A 23,021-nucleotide genomic window follows, 5' to 3' on the forward strand; every position below is an offset into this window, starting at 1 on the left:
AAGGTATGCAGTTCTATGGGATCAATGCAGCTATAAACCTCTAGTGCTAATCTGTGCCAAAATTGTTAGTTGTATAGAAAGACACTTTTAAATGGCTTCTCTTTGAAGTTGAGTTTTGTTAGTGATTAGTACAAATTGTAATGCAGGGATGGGCAAACTGCTGGTTTCAAGGTACTCTTGCCTATGTTTCTCAAAATTCCTAGCCTGTCATCTAGGGTGATGGGAGTGGTAGCCCATCTCTAGTTTGTATGAGGCTAATGGGAGGTTTTCCAATTGTGATCTATGGGAAACATATTTACATGACATATGTGAAATAGGTCTTCTACTGCTTTAGTCAAAAATCACTGAGAGTAGCTTTACAAAATCGTTTCTGAATATAGTATTTAAATACACGTTTTCATGTAGACACAGGAAACTAGAATACTTTCCACCAATTGTAAAACACGTAGTCTTAGTGACATCATGAAAAGACATCATAAAGATCACCTGCATTCACTCTATTCAAGATATCACTTACTGCATTGATCTCGATCCTTTAAGCAAATGCCAGTGTGCCCAGAAGCTCATTGAGGACACATTGGGCAGTCAGACTCAGTCCTGGAGCAAAAGCTATTAAATTACTCTTATGTTCTCCTCAATACCCTCCACATGTGAGAGCAGCATTGCTTTCTGAAGGGTCCTCAGAAAATGTAGGTATCTGCCATCTCATAATAATTACTTATATTTTTTCTCTTTTTTAAAAGTGTTACATTTTTACTGATGCTTCCCTTAAACATCGTCTCATTTTCTAGCTAATATATAATGATATATTGCCTTTATGAGCCTACACAACTTGTAAATGTAATAGCTGGGTGTCATTTAGAGTCAACCTTTCTTCTATTCTAAGAGGTCACTGAGCAGTTGACCTCTCCCAGTATACAAAGGTCAGATTACCCTTCACCTCTCCCAGTCAGTTACTTACTCGCTTAGACGAAATCTTCATGGATTTGATAGGCGCCGGCACCTGAGAGACAGAAAACACTGTAAATAATATTGGAAGGGGAGACAAGGAATTAAAACAAAGGCCAACTCTGCTGGGGAGTGAACAAGAGTTATTTGCCTAGGCTCAGTCTAGACGGAAATTGTCACCTTCCCAGATATGAAAGTGGATTTAAAAGGGAATCTCCCATCCCCAACCATAATGTAACTTAAAACAATATTTACATAAAAGACACTAAATCTCTCCAATGCTGGGAGTAAAGTTACTCTTGGTAACCTCCTCTCTCCTCGGCATGATTTAATTTAGCCCTTTCTTGTGTTCGTGATGACTGATGTTACACATGTTACTATTACATTAATAATGCCTACAGGCCAGATATTGGTTACATAAACGTTTTATTATTTTATTAAAGATAATGACTAAAATCTCAGGAAAAGCCTCAGGAAGTAAAAGTCTTAAAATTTCTTTATTAAGACCAGTTGTAGTTTTTCCCACCATTGGTTGATTAAGCTTGACTTTGGCATCAGGACCCATTACCCATTGGCCATTGCGTCATTTTCCCAGTGTTAAGGGGGCATTATTATTATATTTTATTTGTATAGCACCGACAGTTTACGCAGAGCTTCTTACAGTCCTTACAGTTATAGGGTATAATAATATGAGAAAGGACAAACTGAGACAACTTGTTTGTCCTTATTGCAATGTTACCGTTTCCTTCATATAGTGAACATACAATTTACATATAAAGGAGGCACTAACAGGAGTTATAAACACATCATAAAAATATCAACTTGGTTGATCGCACTATTAACGCTGTATATAAACTCAACTAATGTTTGGTGCGAAAATAGAAAAAAATACTTATAACTTCTCACAAACTTTGCACCCCCTTTTTGGGGGGTTAGTGGCTAAATTATTTTAGGTATTTACCAAGCTATCCGCACTAAAGAGACTTAACCTTTTAAGCAACAGATGGTGAGCACAGTCTAAAATATATAACTACATAGACTTATACACTAGAAAAGTAATATATAAAAGTATTCACTGTGAATAAAATGTATGATGCAGACATTAAATTAAATATAACAAATAGGCAGAAACTACATTTTGACAGAGACTTAAAGATCAGGACTAGTAATGCAAGTTACAGCTTTCCTGTGTATATGAGAAAAGTGACAGAAAGATATATATAGATATATAACGATTATGTTATGTTAGAATACTTTTTAACTCTATAGCTCGTCCACGTTGCACCACTTAAAATGTTCCGCAGCACGATTACAAACGCACGCGGAGCCCATAAGGCCGAACTGCAACTGTCTGAGGAATAAATACGACAAGGCATTCTGGGAAATGTAGTTCTGTGTGCCGGTTGAATCACATTGGCTGCTTCGGATAGACTACATGATCCATAATGCCTCGCGCCCTCCCCTCAGTAATTTTCTCCCGCGAAGAGCAGTAAAGATGTCTCACAGAAGGTGAGGGAGGTAGAGGGACGCAAGAACTTATTAAACCTGCTGTGTATAGCTGGAGGAATAGAAGTCAGCAGAGTCACCCCCATTAGTAAAGCGGCTGAGAGGGTAATGAAATGTCATAATTAAAAAAGTAGCCAAATTGGGCTAATATCAGCTGTCATGAAAAACGTGTTATTGTATTGGAGACAGGGTTAGCTGAGTGACCTCCGGGATTACAGTAAGGATGTATTAAGAATATTATCAGAATACTGCAGAACATGGGCAGCCAATAGTTCTCTCTGATTAACTCCCATTACCCACAGCCAGTTCTTAGACTACTGCCATAGATATAGTGCCATGTAGTCATGGGAGTGGGGCGAGCAGCTGGAGTTACTTGTTGCTGTCCCTGAAGTAAAATATGTAGGTGTCAGATGTAGACTTTGTGACCTTCATGCTGAAATGTAAAGACTCTGTGTCAGTCCCTGAGAGTTCCTAATCACAATATTGAGATGTTATTACCTTCAGGCAAAGAGCCTCTTGACGGCTTTCATCCATTTTCAGTAACAGCTACCATAATAAGGTGTTACTTCTAAGAAACCCACCAGTAATGGAATATGTCATCACCTATGTACAGTTCTGCAGGCACTATCTGCTAAACGGACCTCAAAATGTGCCGCTCCTGTATATACATTAAGAAGTTGTGTAGACGTGTTTCGACTTGATATAAGGCTGAGGTTAACTTACATTCAACGAGTACCAGGATAAGAATAGAAAACAACCTGACTGGAAGTATGAGTGGTGAGGAAGACTGCATTGTGAGTGGCGTGAAACATCAATGCTCATACCATTTGAACAAGATTGTATAAGTTTCTGGGGCTTGAGTGACACATCAAAGTGCCGCCTAACTAGCCCCGGAATAGATTGTGTATCGTGTAATCAACTTGTACGTTTCTACATGAATATTGTGCGAATTGTAAAATGTTGTATTCCCACCAAGTTCCTCTGTACCTTAATGCTTTTTGTAGGCGCCGAACGTACCAAACACAGTTATGTTATCACAAGCAAAAGAAAATTACATGAACCTTGATTCATGAAGGGTTCGACCAAAATCACTCCAAAGTATCTGTTATTTATAGAGCCTATTTCTCAAGCGGTGATTTTTCTCCAGAGATAAGGTTGAAGAGATTAGTGAAGAGCTTTTCTCATCACTTGATGTCTTTCCTGAGTCTTGTTGGAGTGATTCCCCTCCTTGATAAACTTAAAGTAGCTTTTTTTCTGATGGAATTGCTTGTAAACCTCTCTAGAATCACCAAGAGAATATATATGATTTCAGACTGATGTTGTGTTTTCTAATGATAGATGAATGCTTTAGAAAAGGAATTTATCCATGAGAAGAAGACGAAGAAGAGATGCAGCAGAAAATTGTCCTTGAGCAGTAAGTATATACGACTGTTAAATGTGTTATGTCACCTCTGTGGAACCAGTAAGTATAAAACAGCAGTTTGATTAACTAAAGGTAATAAATGGAAGAGTATCAATTAATGTAAATTCGGGCTGTAAATCATAGTAGAAAGGGCTTATAACTTAGATTCTTTACCTATTTTTAAAGGGATATTTTGCCCCAGTAAAATAGGTTTACAAAATGTGTAACTACAACTCAGTTACTTGCAACAGCACAGCCCTGAGATGGTTTAAATTGGTATGTGGATGCATATTCCTAGTTATAAAGCTTCTTTGCTTTTGAAAACCTTTTTCGATTGTGGATGTGTCGTCTATGTAAGCGTGAATTGTATAATGTTTTCTGAAGTTATAAAAGGCTATGTGGGGCATGAAGCATTAGGATATAGCAGGTAAGTAAAAGACGTTGGTGAGAGTCGGTTCGTTCGGAAACGCGGTCTGGTTAGACACCCATACCATTTTCATGAATTAATCTTTTTAAAGACAGTATAGCACTAATGAGTTATATTTAAGATAATATTGCTGTCATTTTTCCATGTCCTGTTTCTAGGACTGTTTTTTTCTGTAAGGTTTAATTAAGACTCAGCTACTGCGGTCTAAAAGGGTCCCTGCAAATGTATAACCTGATCCCAAATATAGAATGTTAAATACATCTTGGACTGTGCTGCAGTCTCCTCCATTTATTAAATGCCACAGTTATCTGTAAGCAAGGATAACTCCGATATACTACATTTCCCTTCGTTTTTTTAAGCCAATCACCCTTTAGCTATATTTCCTGTCAGTCATCTTCAAAAGTCAATTCTTTCTCTACTGGCCGTGACAGGCCCTGCCTCAGGGCTCTACCAGCAGAAGCTGTTTCCAGGGTCCATTTAACATTAAAGATGACCTGCATTTAAACACACAGCTACTTCCTATTATTAACAGAGCTAAGCAAAAATCCATTTTGTGGTGGAATGAGTCTGAATGGTCTTACCTTGAACACCTCTACTTCTTCAAGGATGAGTTCTTCTGTTTCTAAGTCATCTTTGGGAAGAACAATTACTTTCTGCACAGTTCCTTGATCTAAAAGGTTATCAGAAGGCAGAGAAATGTGAGTTGAGCAAAAAACACAGTGTATAGCCACATAGCGCGATGGCAACACCAATATCTATGCTTAGGATATATTATTTGCTGGTATATATATATATATATATATATATATGCATGTACACACGTACATCAGTGTGGCTCTCATTGTAATTTACCTCATTTGCTACCAGAGGGGATGGTGTGTACTATTTACAACAACAAAAAATGACTAGTTTACGTTCAAGGATATGTAAGGATATTCAATAGTACCTGTTCCCAAGAATAGCACCTCGTATCGACCATCAGAGGCATCAACCTGGTCCACGGCAATCGTGGTGAATCGGTAGTTGACATTGGTGCGCACCAGCAGTGGTTGACGGTGTACTGGATACACAGGGTTGTACATAACTGGGTGTGTTCGCATGAAGTTTATCACTTCATCTGGGTAATCTTTGGTTGACTTCATGGAAGGAGTAAAGGTGCCACCAGGACACTGAGGAATTATAAAAATATTATTAGCAATATGTAATTAGAAAGGAAATATTTGTTCCATGTGCAATGCTTAGGGTGAAAGGATATGTGAGTATTTAAAGTTGAGATACATGCCCATACATGTTTAAAATGGGTTATTTGTCATTCATCCAGACTATTGTAATTACTTGGGCATTACATTTTGTTGCTTGTGAGTTTAAGTTTAATGTTATAATGTAGAAGTAGAAGAGGAAGATACTGGGGCTTAAAAGAGTAGAATGGTTCTCACCGTGCCAGGACGGGGATACGGAATCTTCCCTGTATACGGCATCCATTGGTAATTGGGTCCCTCCTTATGGGCAAATGGTCCATTAAATACCATTCGGATGTCAGCCATGGAGTATACGCACACTGCTGATCCCTTGAACACAGATCTAGACAGAAGAGAGAGAACAGATTGCAATGATTTGAAAGAAGCAATATGCTGGAAACTCAGATGAATAGTTGATAGAAAATGATATGCTACTCACCCAGAGGAAGAAAAGACGGCGTAGATTACTGGGTTTTTATTGTCTTGTGTCTGCTGGATGAAGACATCCTCTGTGGGACAGACAAGCAATGATTAGGAGACATTGACCATGAAAGAAATAAAATTCCTCAACGCTGACTCCACTTCCACTGCCCTCTTTCTCTGTCCATTAACTTACGTAATTCATCAAAGTGAGTTTCAATTCCATCTTCTCCAGGTACAGAGCATATGAGCCGAGCTTTCAGGAATGTGCTCCATTTATTAACCAGGCAGCAATGACCCCCATCATCATTCTACAGACAGAAGTAAATGTATTTCATGAAATGAGTGGAAGAAGTATGTGAAGGACTGCAACTGGCTGGAGCAGTAAAGCGCTTAGGAATGGAGGAGCTGTTTTGTACAGGGGAACAGTGTATGTGTGTGTACTGTACGGAAGGAAATTGGCGCAAAGGAATAAAGAGAATAAGCCCCAGTATGCAGGTTTGAGGCGTTATCTGTTAAGATTTCAGGTTGTGGTGAAGCCGTATCAATGTGTGGCATATGGTTAGTGCATTGGTATGGAAGAGAAATATGAATTATTTATTAGACATCATGAGGTGCCAACTCTGGAGAGTTTATCTGGCAAGCAGTTGCGATTTGGCACTTAATGCAGTGAGATGGCATTCCTGAAGTGTCATTGATTTAGCTATGACTTAGATGATTTAGGTCAGGCCTTCTTGCAGGACAAGCTCAAAATAGCTAGCACTTCATAATTTATGCATAAGTCTCTCAGACTTTTGCTATTAAACTCCAAACTCACCGGTTTTGAGTATACACCCTTAAGCCTTTCCTCTCAGAATCTCAGAATGTCAAGAGAGGAGTTTAAGCTCTTGTTTTTCTAAAGGACAATGTATTTTTTGTGGGGGGGGGGGTGTAGCACTATTAATGGTGTTTCCTGGTATTGAGGAGCCTTTTAAGTATCACGAAAGAAGAGCTACAACAAGAGATTCTGTGTAGGAATACCGAGGATTAATCAGTATGTTACTTACCAAGCAAACACGCCCAATTCTGGAATATATAGTGGGACTATGTGGTGCATCTGTAGATTTCTCACGGAAGAAGAAATATAATTTGTCGTCATTACGTTCTGCACTATCTGGGATCAGCTGCGCATGGACAAACGTTGGGTCTGCAGACAAAGGGTATTCTTAGTGTTAGCACACAAGTTGGTGACCTATCAAAAAACTGTAAACTCTTAATTTGTATCAGGATGACGTGGCAGGAAGTGTTTTGTGTCCATGCCATACCCACCATTGAGCCAGCGGGAGTTGTATTGGTCCGTTCTCATAGCTGCTTGCTTGCCCATTGCTCGGAAGATGGCAGCATCTGTCCCCATGAAATCTATATACACTCCAGAGTACAGCTCCTCATCTGTGGGGTATAAGATAATGAGAACGGGTGGAAAACTGCAAGGTGGCACAAAACACATTCTTGATATAGTGGAGTAAGAACAGACTATATACCCTGAAACCTGCTAAGCTTGGCAAATAGCACCTCCACTGACACCATGAGTGAAGGGTTATGAACAGACTTCCACTAGCACAAAAAAAACTTCATGTATTTTGTAAGGCAACATATGTGAAGAGAATGGACAGTATGGAAACAGCCGGAAGGTTGGAATACCATGACATAATGCGGGTTAGTACAGGAATAGTTGAGGCTCTCTATAGCCCAAGGGACTATGGATAGGTACTGGAAATCATTAGCTGAAATTATTGGTGTTGTGCTCTCTTGCATGCTTTGGCCAGCTCTGAGTAATGCTCATCACAGCGTTATGCCGTAGTATGCAATGTGAGTGACGCTTATCTTGTTGGCTCTTAGCCCGGCAGCTGCTCCTGATTAATTAGAGAGTCTCGACCTCGGATTGTAAGGAAAGCTCCTCAGGTGGGGGCAGGATTGGGGGGGTCACATGGGGGTCTATCAAGGGGGGCAGCAGATTAGTAGATCTGGCAGTCTTTCCTTCTATACCCCTATCCAAGTCTGGCAGCTGCTTCAGGGCAGTGTGTGTTCATTAACCCTTCAGTCCTAAAATATCTCAATAGAGAAGAGGGCAATAATTCTAAAATAACTGTATGCCATGCTGGCACAAATACATTTCTGCATTTAGGGAGACTATCCCCTTTAATAAGCACAGGCCCACATTTCTGAAAGCAGTGTAAAGTATCTACCGCATACCGAATACATGAATATTGCAGGATTACCACTCAGTGCAGGAGCAGAGTAATGAAGTAATTTACTAAACCCTTAAGCTGCTAAAACAAACATGGAGTAGGCAATCAATCGGTTATGTAAGGTGATCATCACTTACTGATGAGAGCAGACACACTGTCCAGCTTTGGATCATAAGCACATTTTCCCTTTCCTGACTCCACGCGATCTGGCTCCAGGTAAAATACATAGTCCTGTGGATTGCAGAAGAGAGACAAAGACATAAGTAACAAAAAACAAGAAGACCTACCAGGTCCATAGTGGATGTATGACCACACAGAACTGGCAAATCCCCATCTTTCCAGGAATTCTGAGATGTATGCCATGAACTGTACATCATATCTCTGAAACTATTACAAAAGCACAGTGGTGTTCCATAAATTCTGAAGAATTGTTTAAGAAAGTAGTTGTCTTGTAGTTGGTCATAGAGGGTTAACTGTATTGGGACCAGTAGTCGTAAACCAGGACAAAAAAAGCCACTTGAAGACATTTGCACTGCTGATGTACATCAAATAAAAAATATTCTATTCTGCAACCAGTAGCTCATTTGGCACACATATATATAAGATTAGCCCCTGCTCTGCAGAGCTTACAATCTAAAGAAGAGGCTCATGCATGGTTGCACCAAGGTGACTGCACTCTCACTCATTCTCTTGGATAAAGCAAATGTTGGTTTGAGACCAACCAGTATGTCTTGCGTGAAAAGGGGCATGTTGGTAATGGTTGCGACAGGGTTTAGACATCTTATAATGCTTTTAATCCAGTGCAACAGAGGACTGGAAGCTGAAACAGTAAACATCTTGTAGGATGCAGCTATTTAAGCAATGAGCCATGACAGATTATTATGGGTGAGGATGATTCAACTGTAGGTATTGACAAACCCTATTACTGTTGAGAGACCACATGCCCCACGATTGTTGTGTCAGCACTGGTGGGTTTTTGGTAGGAAGGCCCTGTAGTATCATTGTGCTTGTTGAAAAGGGTTGTGTATATTATGTAAGATTAGATATCAGTTATCTCTGTCTTAATTGATTGTAAGGCATGGGGTTTACAAGTTGGAGACCAGTGTTACTGCGATCCAGCAAAAGATTACTGTGTCTATACAAAACATTATACTCATTATACTCAAAAACGGATTACTTCTTGGAAGTATAGGAGTTCACAACATTCTGTAGGCAGTGGCAGTTACATAGACTGTGCCTTGATACCCTTGGGGTATTCTAGCATGTATACGTGGATCATTTTGAAAATGGAAGTTCAGAGCCAGGTGATTTGTGAATTGCCTCAGAATTAACTTCTTCCTGTGAAATCAGCTAGAAGTTGGCTTCTCCTGAAAGGTTGACTGGAAATCAGTTCATTGTCCAGGGTTCACAGTAGATTACAGACTTGCTGACCCAAAATATGGTGTAATGTGAGGTAAAGTGGAGTGGCAGATGGCAGTCTACAGTGTGTATTAATGGTGACCATTTATAATTGGTTTATGCAACCTGTTGCCATCTAGGAGCTGTGGCCTGGTTGATGGTATTGCATGTAAGGTTGGCAAGTAGCCTAAATCTGTAGGTCATTATTTATGATAATGATGAGTTTGCGTCTCCATATGTAGTTGTTGTAATGCTTTGAGACACCCATAGACTTATGTTTTATATGGGTTAGGGGAGAGTTTAATGCTGTCATTCCCCAGTTGTTAGGATGGGGAAAGGGGGCTCCATAGCCCCTGGGAGTGGCCCCACCTTGTGCTCTGCTGGTGCTGGGCTGAGCAGGGAATCAGCAGCTCTGCTCCCTCGTCCTCCGGGGGGTGCTGTGTGATTCAGCTCTGAGGCCTGGGAAGAGGAGCATGGCAATAAAAGTTAGACCTAAAAGTAGGTCGATGAGGAGGCGAGGAGTGGGACACTGCCAGAAAAATAGGTGTGACACATGACACAAATGATGGACACACAGGGACACAGATGGAGTTTTTTTGTTGTGCCTAATCCTGGGTGTTAGTTTGGATGCAGTTCTTTGTAACTTAATTATAACGCGCATAGACATGTAACGTACACGTTATACAGAAACATGCACACAGAGAAGAGTGTTCTACTGGTAACAGGACACAGGACATTCATGCAGCACAAGTTTCAACAGGTGATAGTTACACACGAATGAGCAATTGAGTAATGTTGGTGTAGACAGAATGAATGTAACATGCCAACAAATGTGTGCAAAGCAAGTGACCAGATTCTGAATGATAATTAAGCTGAACCTTTGGCTCTATATTATTTTCTTAACTACTCACCTATTTTACACTGGTTTCCAAAAACTTTCTGAGACACGTTCCTCACATTGCTCCCTCTCATTAACATAGATAGTTACCCTAAACCTGCCTCATTAAGGCCGCAGCACCTGTTCATAAGCCCACAACAATACCTTGTTCTACAAACCCAACGTTGTTTTATGCTTTATATTTCCAGAAGCTCATAAAGAACTCGTGTTCACCTCCCACAGGCTCGTCACATTTTATGTGCATTAATCCTGTATTTGAACCTTCACGCTGTTGTATCAATACATTATACAGGGCCAGCTCAGCTTCTTTTGCAGGAATGAGGAAAGTTTTAAGAAATCTCTTACATTTCCTATGCATTATACCTGAGCAGCTTAGATCTTGCAAAAGAAGCTCACTAGGGTTTGCCCTTGATAATGTATAATGAAATTGGGGAGATAGAATTTCCAGCTCCTCGTTTAGTGCCTAGACAGCAGCCTTATACTGCTCCCTTAAAGCGTGTAAATCCATGTAGCTTTTAATGTCTACCTTCCTGTACTAGTACATTTTACTTGGCTTTAGAATGATGGATAGATCAAAAGCTGAAAACTCAGAAGTCTGTTTGTGGCACTCCATTTACATAACATTATGTATGACTGTTTCTGACATCACACAAGGTCATTTTTATGTAAGTTGAAAGTAGTAGTAAAACAGGCTTTCAGTAGAAGTGCTTTCTAAACTTTGAGCCAACCAACAGAAATATATATGACCATATATATTTGTGAATGTTTAAAAAAAATATGTTTTTTATGGCAATCAACCTAATCAAAACCTTTCCTTTTCAATAGTATAATGTTGAAAAGAAATGATTTTGTCAATGGCATCTAATCCTGTTTCATTGCTTCCAGCTTCTAGGGCTAGATTATTTCTCCCTGTCTCCCTCTCCATATGCTCTTACAGGGCTTCACCAGCACTACATAAATGCTAAAGCAGCAATCAAAGACTTACAGACAATCATCCCCTTCACCGTCATTTTTAAAATGCTAACCTTTTGAGTGTTACGAAATAATCTCATTATATTGGCCGCTGCAAGAAAAATCTGCAACGCTTTGCTCAATTAACCCAATTCCAAACCAAGCTAAGTATCAAACCTGTTCTCTGCATCGTGAAGCAAAGAGATGCTTCTGTCTAGATTATTCTGTGAATACTTTCCAATGGCGGATATTGTGGACACCCTTTGGTATTAGGTATTTTTACTTTGGTTGGGTAGTATAATTTGTTGTGTTGTGATACCTGTGCTTTGCGCCCACGGTTGATATAGGTGCACACTGGGTTATATGCTCCAGTGCCGCAAACGTATAGATGAGTCCTATTCCATGGCTGGATCAGACGAATAAAGTTGCCACATTCCCCCTATATAAATTAGCAAAGGGTTAAGAAAGAAGGTAGGAAGAAATTGCATTGAAGGGAAATAGAACAGATTAAGAGGTTGGTCAGTGAGAGTAAGAAAAGAAGAATGCAAGATGAAAAAGAAAAAAAAAAGAAAAAAACAGCCGTTATTTCTCCTGTTTCAGTGATCTATTTGAGGTTTGTTATTTAAAATGTAAGGACTGAATCTATGTCCTGTATAGAGCCCTGTGTTGGCTACACACCAGATATATTGGTTGCTGTTTGTAGGCATTATGTTGACACCATGTGTATCCATTAGTGTGTGTAGTGATTCTGTAAATGTTTGCATGAGTATAAATGGGTCTGTAACCACCCAGCGTAGAGATGGGTATTCATGTTTGCAGCTTGTAGACTCAGAAGGGCTGCTCTTTTGGAATGTGAAATTCTATTCCTTGCCGTTCTGCTGATTTTCACAGCGATTGTATCTGGAGTGTAGTCTGTTCCGTACTGCGAATGAGGTACCAAACTCACATTGCTGTCTTTCCCAGATAACACGCACTCTTCTATCCTCTGCGGGGATGCTGGCCAGTGAATCTGCAGATACAGAGAACCCGGCAGGGAATGGTTATACACGGTTTACAAGAGACACCTTAGACACAGCATATAACAATACTTTACTCCAACTGGGCTTCTTCAGGATTAAATAGTCAATTTAAATGTTTCTTGTGGAATGATTCAAAACCGGCAAAGAATTAGATTTTCTCAGTGAATAATGATTTCCAACAGTTTCCGTCAGAAGTAGCTCCACTTTATGAAACCCCGCACAATCCAGTTTATTTTGTTTTTAAATGAAATCTAGGTTATCGGCATAGGGTTTTTAAGCTTTATTGTAGATGTTCCAGATGAAGGCAACATTTTTTTTTTCTGCCATTAACTCCACTGTGAAGACTCAAATATATAACACAGCAGACACACACTAGCACACCTACGGTGTGGCCCAGATAAGCACACCGTAAGTAGAATTACGGCAAAAAATAGTCTGTCAAGTCAGTGAGATTGTAAAATAGATATAAAAGGGCAGCCTAGCAAACTTAAGACCACCTAAAGAAATCTGAACTAAACTGATCTGAACTGATCTAATAAATCAGAGAAGAGGAAATAAATTGATGATAGAAAACCTAAGTACAGGTTCCCAATATTCAGTCTCCCAAAGTTAATCAACGTACTGCATGAATGTCAACTACCTATCAATATGGGATGTTACAAATTCCCAGTTAGACTCCAACACTCTGCTCAATGTGTTAAACCCCAAAGCTTCATCAGGTAAACTATGTTGTTTTATAAGATGTGAGCATTTCTACTTACCGTGCAGCTGCAGTTAATTTTTCTTACTTTCCACAGTATTTTTCCCCCATAGTGCAGGCAGCCATTGGAACAAGTAAAGCCCACCTTTCTTTCCTCTGTTCCATTCTGTTCATCTCCTTGCCATTACCCCCAACTCCTATCCTTCCTACAGTCACTTGCTTTTCCATTTTGCTCAAACCGCTTTCTATTTCTCACTTAGCTTTTTGTACTATTTGTTGTCAAAACACCATTGTTTTGAATAGAAATACAATGATTAGGAATAAAGTAATATCTGTATTAACAAAGCCAACTAAGAAAAAGTCTCACAGGTACAGTGCTTCTAATTCATGCGCTCCCTCATGCATATCAGGATTATGAAGACTTCAATTTAAAAACATCCCTTAAAGGTTGAAACGGATTTAAAGTAGATTGAAGGAGCAGTATTTGTTAATTGCATGTATATTTCCTGCATTCTTGGGGAGATGTCTGAAAATGATCAAAAGCCTTTATCTAAAAGGAATAATGTAGTTATCTACATTTATGCATCAGTGGAACACTGGAAGGAGAACAATAGATAACAATGGTACTTACAATGAGTGGCTCGCGGTTGATATCCTGTAGGTCAAGTGACAGAATGAAGTCTTTGCTCCCCACATACATTCGATCATGATCCTCGTCTTTTAGCAGAATTCGATAATCTGTTGTATTGAGCAGGAAGCTCAAGAAGTGAGCGGTGCCAGAAGCTTTCAATTCTGCAAAGAGAGCAGGGGGTTAAATGTTACTTGATGTAACAGATCATAAAAGGTGTGAAGGGGTTAAGCTAATATTAGCAGATATCACTTTTACCCGAGGATACCATAAAATAATACAGACCTGGGGAGGCAATGGGTTGTAAAACATGGCAAAGAGGTGATTGTTGATAAACCAGAAGGTATGCAACAAGGTTAAGATGATGGAAATGGAAATAAGGTGAAGCAGGTATTTTAGGGAGTATGGTGATTTAGTTTGTTGGGTACAGCAAACCGAGCAAACTGATATTTTTAATATTTTAACTGAGATATGGGAGGTAATTAGGAGTGCAGGAGATTTTTAACAGAGGTTAATCCAGGGGCCGTAGTGCCAAGAGCTGTATACAGGTGCATGAAGCGCTCAGGGGTTAATTAAAAGTTTAATGGATGCAGAATGACCTTAGAAAGCAGGACTTGTCTAATTAAATTAGCTAAGCAGGCTCATGGGCCATTTAGGAACAAGCAGAAGGGAATCGAGCTTGCCACCTTTAGCCAACGTCTGAAAGAACTACAAAGCTTGTGGAATCAAACAGCTTATGAAAGAGTCATACGTGTCTGGAGCCCGACATTGCACAACAGAACCAGAATTCTCTGGGATCAGACCCTGAGCATATGTGAGAAAGAAACCTCTAAGACCAGTTAGAGAGTATATACCCATTAGACACTGGAACCTTAAAGACCTCCAAGTGAAAATCTCAAGTTGAGCTTGAAAGCTTAGGGCAGGGTGGGGAGTAAGAAGCTACAGAACAAGGGTAAAAGGGTGAATATGTCCACAGTTGTAGTGCAGCATAGAGGACATTATAAGGCATGGAACCTCCAAGATCAGAATCCTTCACTATATGTGTGTGGAATCACGAGATACCATACCACCAGCACCCCAGAGTCTTATAGAACCTGCTGTCTTTAAGGCAGATCAGAGTATCAACGAACAGCAATTATTTACATCCATGAGGTTGAAGTGTGTAATGTTTACAAATTAACAGTTAGAATATTGAGTAAGTCCTTATACTTAACAGTTATGGAAACTATTGGACTAAGCAGTGGAGAAAATGGCTACAAACAAGACAAGTTCTAACACTGTAAAGCTTGACACCTCTGGGGCTATGCGCTCAGCCCCCCTGCTTTCCTCTGCTGGGTGTAACCTCAGCTCTCTCAGGGGGCCGCCAGACATCCCAAAACATCTTCATTAGAAGTGTGAAGGGGCAGTGAGCCCACGACAGCTGCGGCAGGATGATGTCATGTAGATTCCGGGGGCACTGATAGCCCTGATCCTTCCCGAATTATCCCACCCATGTCCTGCAGTGCGTAACATACGTGGCCGTTTGGAAAATAAAATATGTAAAAGTTTCTATACATGCTAAACCATGTATACATTTTCAACAGACAGGTTGGCGGGATTGCAGTAGATGGTTAAATAAGTGACACAAACAGAAGCTTAATATTTTCGTAAACAGAAATGTATTGAAATTAACGGTCTACAAATAATTAGACAATCAAGGGATTAAAAACAATGATAGACAACCTCTTGCATACCAACTTCTATAAACTAAGACTTACATGTGCTCTTACCAACCTGATAGGATCATGGGAATTGTCCTGTCATGTGTTAGAGCTCATTATATGTTCTGGATACAGAGCTCAAGTCTTTGGCAAATTGAACTACTATAATCAATTTAGTGTGTTTTTGCTACACCATCAAAAACAGCTGAACCTGTTTTCTGATTTTCTTTGGAAAAGCAAAACTGGAGAATATCGCTTTCAAAATTTGGCAGCGGCAGAGAAATCTGGATTTAACCCTTGCTTGTAATCCTGGTTCAGTTCTGCAATTGAATTTATACATACTGCTACATGTGAATTTATATAGCAGTTTGTGAGTTTTCACAACTGTGCACTCTGCTATTATTAATACATTTTAATGAAAGAGCTCCAGCAGTCTCTTAAGCACTATTATAATAAGGAGAGAATGCATAATTAACAATAACATTAATTAAGAGTCTAGTAATTTAACAATAATGCACAAAATAACATACTTGTAAAGAAGGAGAAGAGGCCATGCTCTTTCGATCTGACAATCTATTCATTTCATAAGATACCACATTTATGTCTTGTATAAAGCTGTGTCTATTATCAAATGTCTTAATCTGCTTTACAGACTCTGGATGAGAATTATATTTGAATGTAAATTGTAGCTTTTTCTTTCCATACATGCAGGGAGGTAAATTAAAAAAATAAACTACTGGCCCAGCTACTCTGCCATTATTCCATTTTAGAATACACAACTTCCATGTGACCTTCCCAGGCATTCTTGAACTGTCTCATATCATTAGTGCCCGGCCATCTCCACTAGAAGGCTATGGAATGGCGGCCAGTGGATACATAGACCTTTGTTCCAGTAGACCTATTTGAAGAGTTTTGTATTACATATCTAAGCATGAAATTCTATAAGTTCAAACCGCATTAAAAACAGACGCAAAATACACAGGAATGAAAGGGAGGGTAAACATTTAAACGATAAGACAAAATATCAGCATATGAACATCAGGTCATTTAACTGTTCAAAAAAACCCACGGAGCTCCTACACGCTGACAAATGAACATAGCTATTTTTCAGGACTTAAAGGGTTAAAGGACCAGGTTGACTTCAAAGCAGGTCAAATTCCAAGATGAGACAAACTGAAATGAGGAGGAGAGGTTGCAAAAATGTTTGGGCTGGTGGGGGGATGCTGTACTGTCTCCGATCAAGAAGAGATGGGAAAACTCCTTTTAAGTGCGGTACCCAGAATATGGGATATCTGAGCGAGTAATCGCTACTCAGCAAGAGTGATCGCTACTCAGCAAGAGTGATCGCTACTCAGCAAGAGTGATCCAAGGGATTGACTTGAACCCAGTGTCTTATAATGAACATTTGTGAATCACTCTGGTCAGTTTGGATCACAAAAAAAAAACTGTGAGCATCAGGAATAGTGCAAACATCAGCCACATGAAAGGTTTTGTTTACTTGCCATTTTGCTGTAAGTGGATTTTGGAAAAACTGACTGATTGATCTGTATATAATCCCTCCCCATTTCAGCTGACTTCTATGCTTCATGCTGTTTTCAGAACAAACTCCATGCCCACTAAATAACAGCGAACATTTGTTCTCCAAGAGGACGAGCCCCATTACTTGGATATGATGGAGTCTCCAAATGACAGTGGGGTGAGAACTGATCCCCAAGCAGGGGGTGATGTTCCGACATATACTCTGCCTTCTAGAGGATTGATGCTGGTCTTTGAAGTTGCCTCTGGCCCCTGTCTGTCCAACTGTAATTACAGATCCCAGACCTAGAGTCGCTAATTAGGAATTGGAGAGGGAAGAATATCCCTTGACTGGGAAGAGAGCGGTGTTCTGAGATGTTTTCACAGGAATGGAGCAACTGTCCCATGGACAATGTGCAGTATTTCAGTATACCCCATAGTGCATATAACACTCCTGATCGAGTGCTAGGAAAATGTTCAAAGTATTGCTAACTACTTTTAGTCACAGCTACAGCAAAAAATGTAAAAACAAAACACACAGCAGTACGAAACAAGTCTCACATAATATCAAACAAATGCCAAGGACACTCACTGGAATATATCTGATATAATAACACGCAGTGCCGTATTAATGTTTAGCGATATAGTTAGTTATTTGCAGGTCTAGTTAGAGTGGCTGAGAGATATACAGTGGGGATGTGTTCAAACACCAAGTTAGAAAACTGCTTGCAGTCAATGCAACATCTGAAAGTGGAGCAGACGTCAATAAAAACCAACGGGTTGATCTGCTGATTGCTCCCTGTTTAGCACTGTACCCCAATATTGCACCATAGACAAAAAACAATAGATTTAGCATTGATTTCAGGTTGAGATGTGGAAGGAGTCTTTTGCCTTGTGGTGGAATTCTTGACTACAATAAAAAATGTAGTAATATGTTGTGAATAATAGCCAGTGTTATTAAATAGTGTATTTTGATATATTTTATGATGGTTAATTTATAATGTGTGGTGTAACATAACATGCAGCTCTGTATAGTAATGCCCCCTTTGATTTAGAAAATTGATCAAATGAACGCAGAGGTACATGTTTTAACTTCAAGGTAATACATGAATCTAAGGTTATTTTGTATGGGTTAAATATTTTAGTAGTGTGGTATAGGATATATGGAAGAAGTTAAGTAGTGAACATTAAACAGAACACTTCAGTCTAATCATCCTTCCAAAAGCAGTTCTCTAATTGGCAATGCTAATGTACATCTTTTAGATATGCTGTGTATATGGTGTCACTTAATTACCCCTTTATGATCTGATAACACAAGGAATGTAATCTGTATTGAACAGCATTTACCCCATCCCATGCACATACCACTGCAACATGTGGTGTATGCACAGAACAGGTACGGAGCGGCCTCAATCTTTATTCTGAATATGTAGAATGGTTAGCGCTGTTTTAAAGGATAGCATCTTAAAATAATGTTTGCCCTTCCTGGCTATGGACAGCAGCTGTCACCCAGTATTTTTTTGATGCAATTAATTGATTCCAGTCAAGGCACATGGTACCATTGATTTGTAGGGTTGCTGTTTTTTTTGCTGTTTTGGAGGAGAAAATTAAGCCCTTGGCTTTAAACTTTTATACTACAGATGAAGAACCCAGCCTGTCCACCACAGAATCACCAAAACAGGTCCAAACTTACCAATCTCAAAACATCACTGAAATGTGAAGACAACCTACTAATGTAAAACAACACCACCACCAAACCTCAGCATACAGCAAGGCCTCACCTAGGGAAGTCAGCATTTAAAACACTTTTTTTTTAAATACACAATTAGCTCTACCATAGTATGCAGGCTTCAGCTCACCTATATTTACTCACGTAACAGAACCATTTTATGTGGTCGGGAAGTATCAATGGCAGTCTCCATATAAAACAAGTTATTATACATGGGCAGCACAGGTAAAACCTGGAGAGTCACACCGCATCTACACACCCATTCCCAAACCAAAGTCAGTATTGTGCACTGGAGACCACACACACGCAGTACAAGTGTTTCCTTAACCTCTCTTGGGGGTCACACTCACACAGGGCTCATTCATAGAAATCAGAGCCTGTTGCAAATCACACATATATATGTATATTAACCTTTGAGTGCTGGACTGGTATTTTGGATCCGCTTGTTCTTTTAGATTGTGTCTTAATCATTTTTTTGAATTCTCATACTGCAATGTTATCTACCTCCTCAACAGGGAGGCTGTTCAACATGCCTGTAATACTTTTTGCAAAGCAGGAAAACCTTTCATTCCATAAGCTTGCTAAATATTATATCGCCCCTGTTGCTGGTTGCCTGGATTTTGTGATTGTAACCCAACAACAGTTTGAATAATGTCTGATGATATTGGTAGTTTTCACATGACAACAGCTTTAAGTCCTATGACAGTGGCAGTCCCTCGTAGGTAATGCTCTGAAAGAGCCAATCTGATGTTAGTATTCTGAATACTAATGCCATTCTGTCTACTTCTTATTCTTAATAAGAATTTGTTTGAACATTGTAAAGAAAGTAAGGAACCAGAACAGGAAAAGGAGTCAGTAAGGTCAGAACACAAAAACTAATGGCTGGACATACACTGACAAGGACAGTATGACAACGAACTGCATGTAGAGCCTGGCAATTCGACAGAAAATTCCTGGAGTAATGAGTAGGGGGATGAGGATTGAGGGGAAGGTGAGTTTAATTGGTAGGAGGCTGTGATGGTCTCACGCGTGGGGATGCTGCCAATGTAAAAACGGAAATGAACAGTAAATGGAGTGATTCATAAAACATTTTATTTTTAATATGTAGCAGAAGGAAACGAGGCTTTAAAAAGTTACAGACCCGTCACATGTGCGTCACTGGAGCCAAGAATAACAAGGGGACATCCCAAAAGCATTGGACCCCTGCCTGGCAGATCGTGTTCTTTAAACTAGGTGGGGGTAGGTCTTTTGGGTTTGGTGGGTGTGAGCGTTAGTGTAGCTTAACCCTTTATTTATGGCATTTTGATATTTCAGGAATTTACAAAAATCTGAATGTTAAAGCCTATTTATGAAAGATGAGGTTAACAGAAAGAATAGCCATTCCTGGTATTGATTATAGAATATAATCAATACCAGGACAATAATAATCAGCCTTAATGCTATTAAACTTGGTGTTGTCTTTTCTCCACAAAGAATGTTTTTCTTCTTCTTTTATCTTAGCTAACACATGGTACATCACTTGCAGATAGTTTATGCGGGTTGTGTACTGTATAGATATGTGGGTATGTAAATAAGCACCATTAAAAGGTGAGTAAGCCAAACCGCACTTATGGGTGTAATAGACTGCACACCCCGCGGGTGACGGTAATCCTCTAAGGATTGCTGCAGACCTGGTTTACCTTAGACAAATGGTCAGAACGTCATGCCGGAGAGAGGAGTAAACGCACATTCCAATGAGCTAATGCTACAGAGGAGTTGGCTGCATAAAGTCAGAGAGAAGTGTAATTGTTCACTAGGACACTTTTGCAAATTTGAACACGATGAACATAAAGGAGCCAAATCTACTGCAGGAATATGTACACAGTAGAGCTATACATACGGTTTTATTATAGAGAGATTGATTGTGCACGTTATTACAGTGTTTGAAACCTACTGTTGCATGAAAAGTGTGTTTAAGCTGCATAAGATATGAATCCAAAAGTGGTGGAATAATGGTTCATCATGTATAAATCTACCACGGTGGTTACGGTATATCTGCAGCAGAAAAAATACTTGGCGATTGTGCCGTGTGTTCACAAGGGATATCAGTGCACTATGTACAAAAACTGAGGTGCTTAGTCTTTAAAGTAGGAGTTTACTTAGCTTACAACCTCAGTGAGATTCTTATGCAGTAAGTGCTTGGTGGGCCCTGTGTATTACAAATTTAATTACGTATTATTTCTTTGAAGTCATGTCACTAATTTAACTATGCATGGCATGCCCAGCCCTTGACGGGACAGAGTGAAATCAGAGTGTTGAAAGCTCAACAACTCTTCTGCAAGCTCCTGCTCTAGTGAATAAAGCCCCGAGTGTGAAGGGATGCTATTGATTTGTCTGTTTACCCTTAATCAATTACTTAAACACTAGTCTTTGGAGGCTTTTATCAGATCAGATGACCCTACTGAAGTCTAGAATGATTAAGTCAGTGGCTTTGTCCATATAGGTCACCTGTTCTTAAGCAAATATATACATACAATTTCCAAATTCTAAAAACTGTCCTAGGAAAGATATAGTACAGCGACAAATCTCTGTGAACTCTAGGACAGTAACCCGATGATAAAACAGTGTGTAGAGTTGGGTGATAGTCCAAAATCACAGTATGGGAACAGAAGCTATTCATATACATTTGAAAGCAGTTTTAGTAGTGACTTGTGACCCAGAATGACCCAATGTCTATGACAAATCAATGTTTAATCGCATTAAAATCTATCTTTAGGTTTTGTTACACATAATCCCTACAAATGTCAACAGGAATTGTAACAGTCAGAATGGGAGCATTAGTAGCCAGTGAGGAAGGAAGAAAACCCATTTAGTCTTCCATTTGGGAAGTAAAACTATGTGAATATAGTGCCGGCATCCTGTATTTCAACACTTCAGTATCCTACCCTGCAAATACTCAGGAAATAACAATATTACATACATGGCATAATTTCTGTTTGTTTATCCCTTTCAATGATATTGACCCTGGTCACCACACAGCTTCTGGAAACAGTTTCACAGCTAGATATTGAAATATAAATGTAACTTAAGTTTGAACATTGTTTCCATCATGTCAAAGGTTACACACAGTAGTTTTACCCATGGCCCATTTCTTTCTCTGCTTCAGTCTCTTCTGTAGACCTTTTTGATCTAGGGGCATTAAGTCAATATTTAGAACCCCCGGGGGTATCACTTCAGAAGCTGAGATCCTTCAAACACAGTACTGTTCCAGTGTGGGAAGTAGGCTTCCAGAGATAAGGGGATTGAATGGTTGTTACTTGGCACATGTTAGGTAGGTACAGGTTCTGAAACTGCTAATCCCCTCCTTAATCCTTGTAAGTGGACAATAGGAGGAAAAGGTTACTGACCCTTAGGACCTTTCAGGAAGCCACTACATTGTAGGGAGAAACCACTCATCTATGACTTCTCCACTCAGAATTATTTAGTCCTCTGCCACTCCTTCACCCTTTAAAAAGACAGAGTTGTTACTGCACCCTTATTTTTCTATATTTGACCTGCACTAAGTAAATTAAATCAGTATCTCTCATCTCCACTGTGCTGATTGCTGATCACATTGCCACTTGTCTCATGCGGTAAGATGTGATGAATCTGGCACAGAAGGAGTAACTCACTGGCAGAGGAAATCCTGTAAGGCTTCCCTGGACTGGGCAGTAACTAGAGGAAAGCCGTATCCTCCACACCCAAGCACCTCGTCTACAATGCCATGACAGTGCCTTTGGGGAGCACTTTGAAGAAAGAGGCTGTTGGGTGGGAACAAAGACCATGAGATGAACATGTAAAGATAGAACACAGATTAAATGCCATCATGTGTTGCAACCTGAGATTAAGCAGTAGCATGACAGTGGACATAATGCATTAAAGTTTCAGAATCTAGGAGGGATAGGATTACAGGTTCCCAGTGCACCTATAGTATTTATGTCACTTGATTACCTTTTAAATATTGCACTCATATAAAAAATGCATTGAGTTCGGTGGCAGTGAAATTGATGCAACCAGCTGTACACAAAGGTTGTGTAGCAATTATTGTTTTGGGGATGTGTCCTTTGTTGGAAAAAAATGTTTTTATTCCACAATATCAAAACTAGTATTAAAAAAATAAAGCTAAAGTGTCACTGGGAGGACAGGATCACATGATTTATGATCTATCATGCTTTATAAAAACTGATCTCCAGAGATCAAGACCTATGATCAATAAATAAGATGACCAGATCACCATAATAATATGAAACAAAACTTGTTGGTTGTATTGATAGGACAAAATCCTAAAAGTGTACC

At 39.5% G+C, this 23,021-nt stretch overlaps 1 protein-coding gene across 2 annotated transcripts in view; it reads right to left on the reverse strand.

Annotated features, from left to right (window-relative positions):
- Nucleotides 1-23,021, reverse strand: part of SEMA3F (semaphorin 3F) — a 50,668-nt gene that overhangs the window by 6,202 nt on the left and 21,445 nt on the right. The window contains exons 3-15 of one of the 2 annotated variants that reach the window (XM_053468883.1): nucleotides 13,767-13,927; nucleotides 12,363-12,425; nucleotides 11,736-11,855; nucleotides 9,937-10,026; nucleotides 8,307-8,400; nucleotides 7,250-7,369; nucleotides 6,988-7,127; nucleotides 6,138-6,252; nucleotides 5,961-6,030; nucleotides 5,720-5,864; nucleotides 5,230-5,452; nucleotides 4,865-4,953; nucleotides 962-1,003 (exon numbers count right to left, since the gene is read on the reverse strand). In XM_053468883.1, the coding sequence (XP_053324858.1) occupies nucleotides 962-1,003; nucleotides 4,865-4,953; nucleotides 5,230-5,452; nucleotides 5,720-5,864; nucleotides 5,961-6,030; nucleotides 6,138-6,252; nucleotides 6,988-7,127; nucleotides 7,250-7,369; nucleotides 8,307-8,400; nucleotides 9,937-10,026; nucleotides 11,736-11,855; nucleotides 12,363-12,425; nucleotides 13,767-13,927 (1,472 nt within the window). The remainder of the gene's footprint in view (nucleotides 1-961; nucleotides 1,004-4,864; nucleotides 4,954-5,229; nucleotides 5,453-5,719; nucleotides 5,865-5,960; nucleotides 6,031-6,137; nucleotides 6,253-6,987; nucleotides 7,128-7,249; nucleotides 7,370-8,306; nucleotides 8,401-9,936; nucleotides 10,027-11,735; nucleotides 11,856-12,362; nucleotides 12,426-13,766; nucleotides 13,928-23,021) is intronic. The other variant, XM_053468884.1, reaches the window with a different exon arrangement.

The sequence above is a fragment of the Spea bombifrons genome, chromosome 6 (assembly GCF_027358695.1).
Source record: "Spea bombifrons isolate aSpeBom1 chromosome 6, aSpeBom1.2.pri, whole genome shotgun sequence".
Classification (NCBI taxonomy): Eukaryota; Metazoa; Chordata; class Amphibia; order Anura; family Pelobatidae; genus Spea; species Spea bombifrons.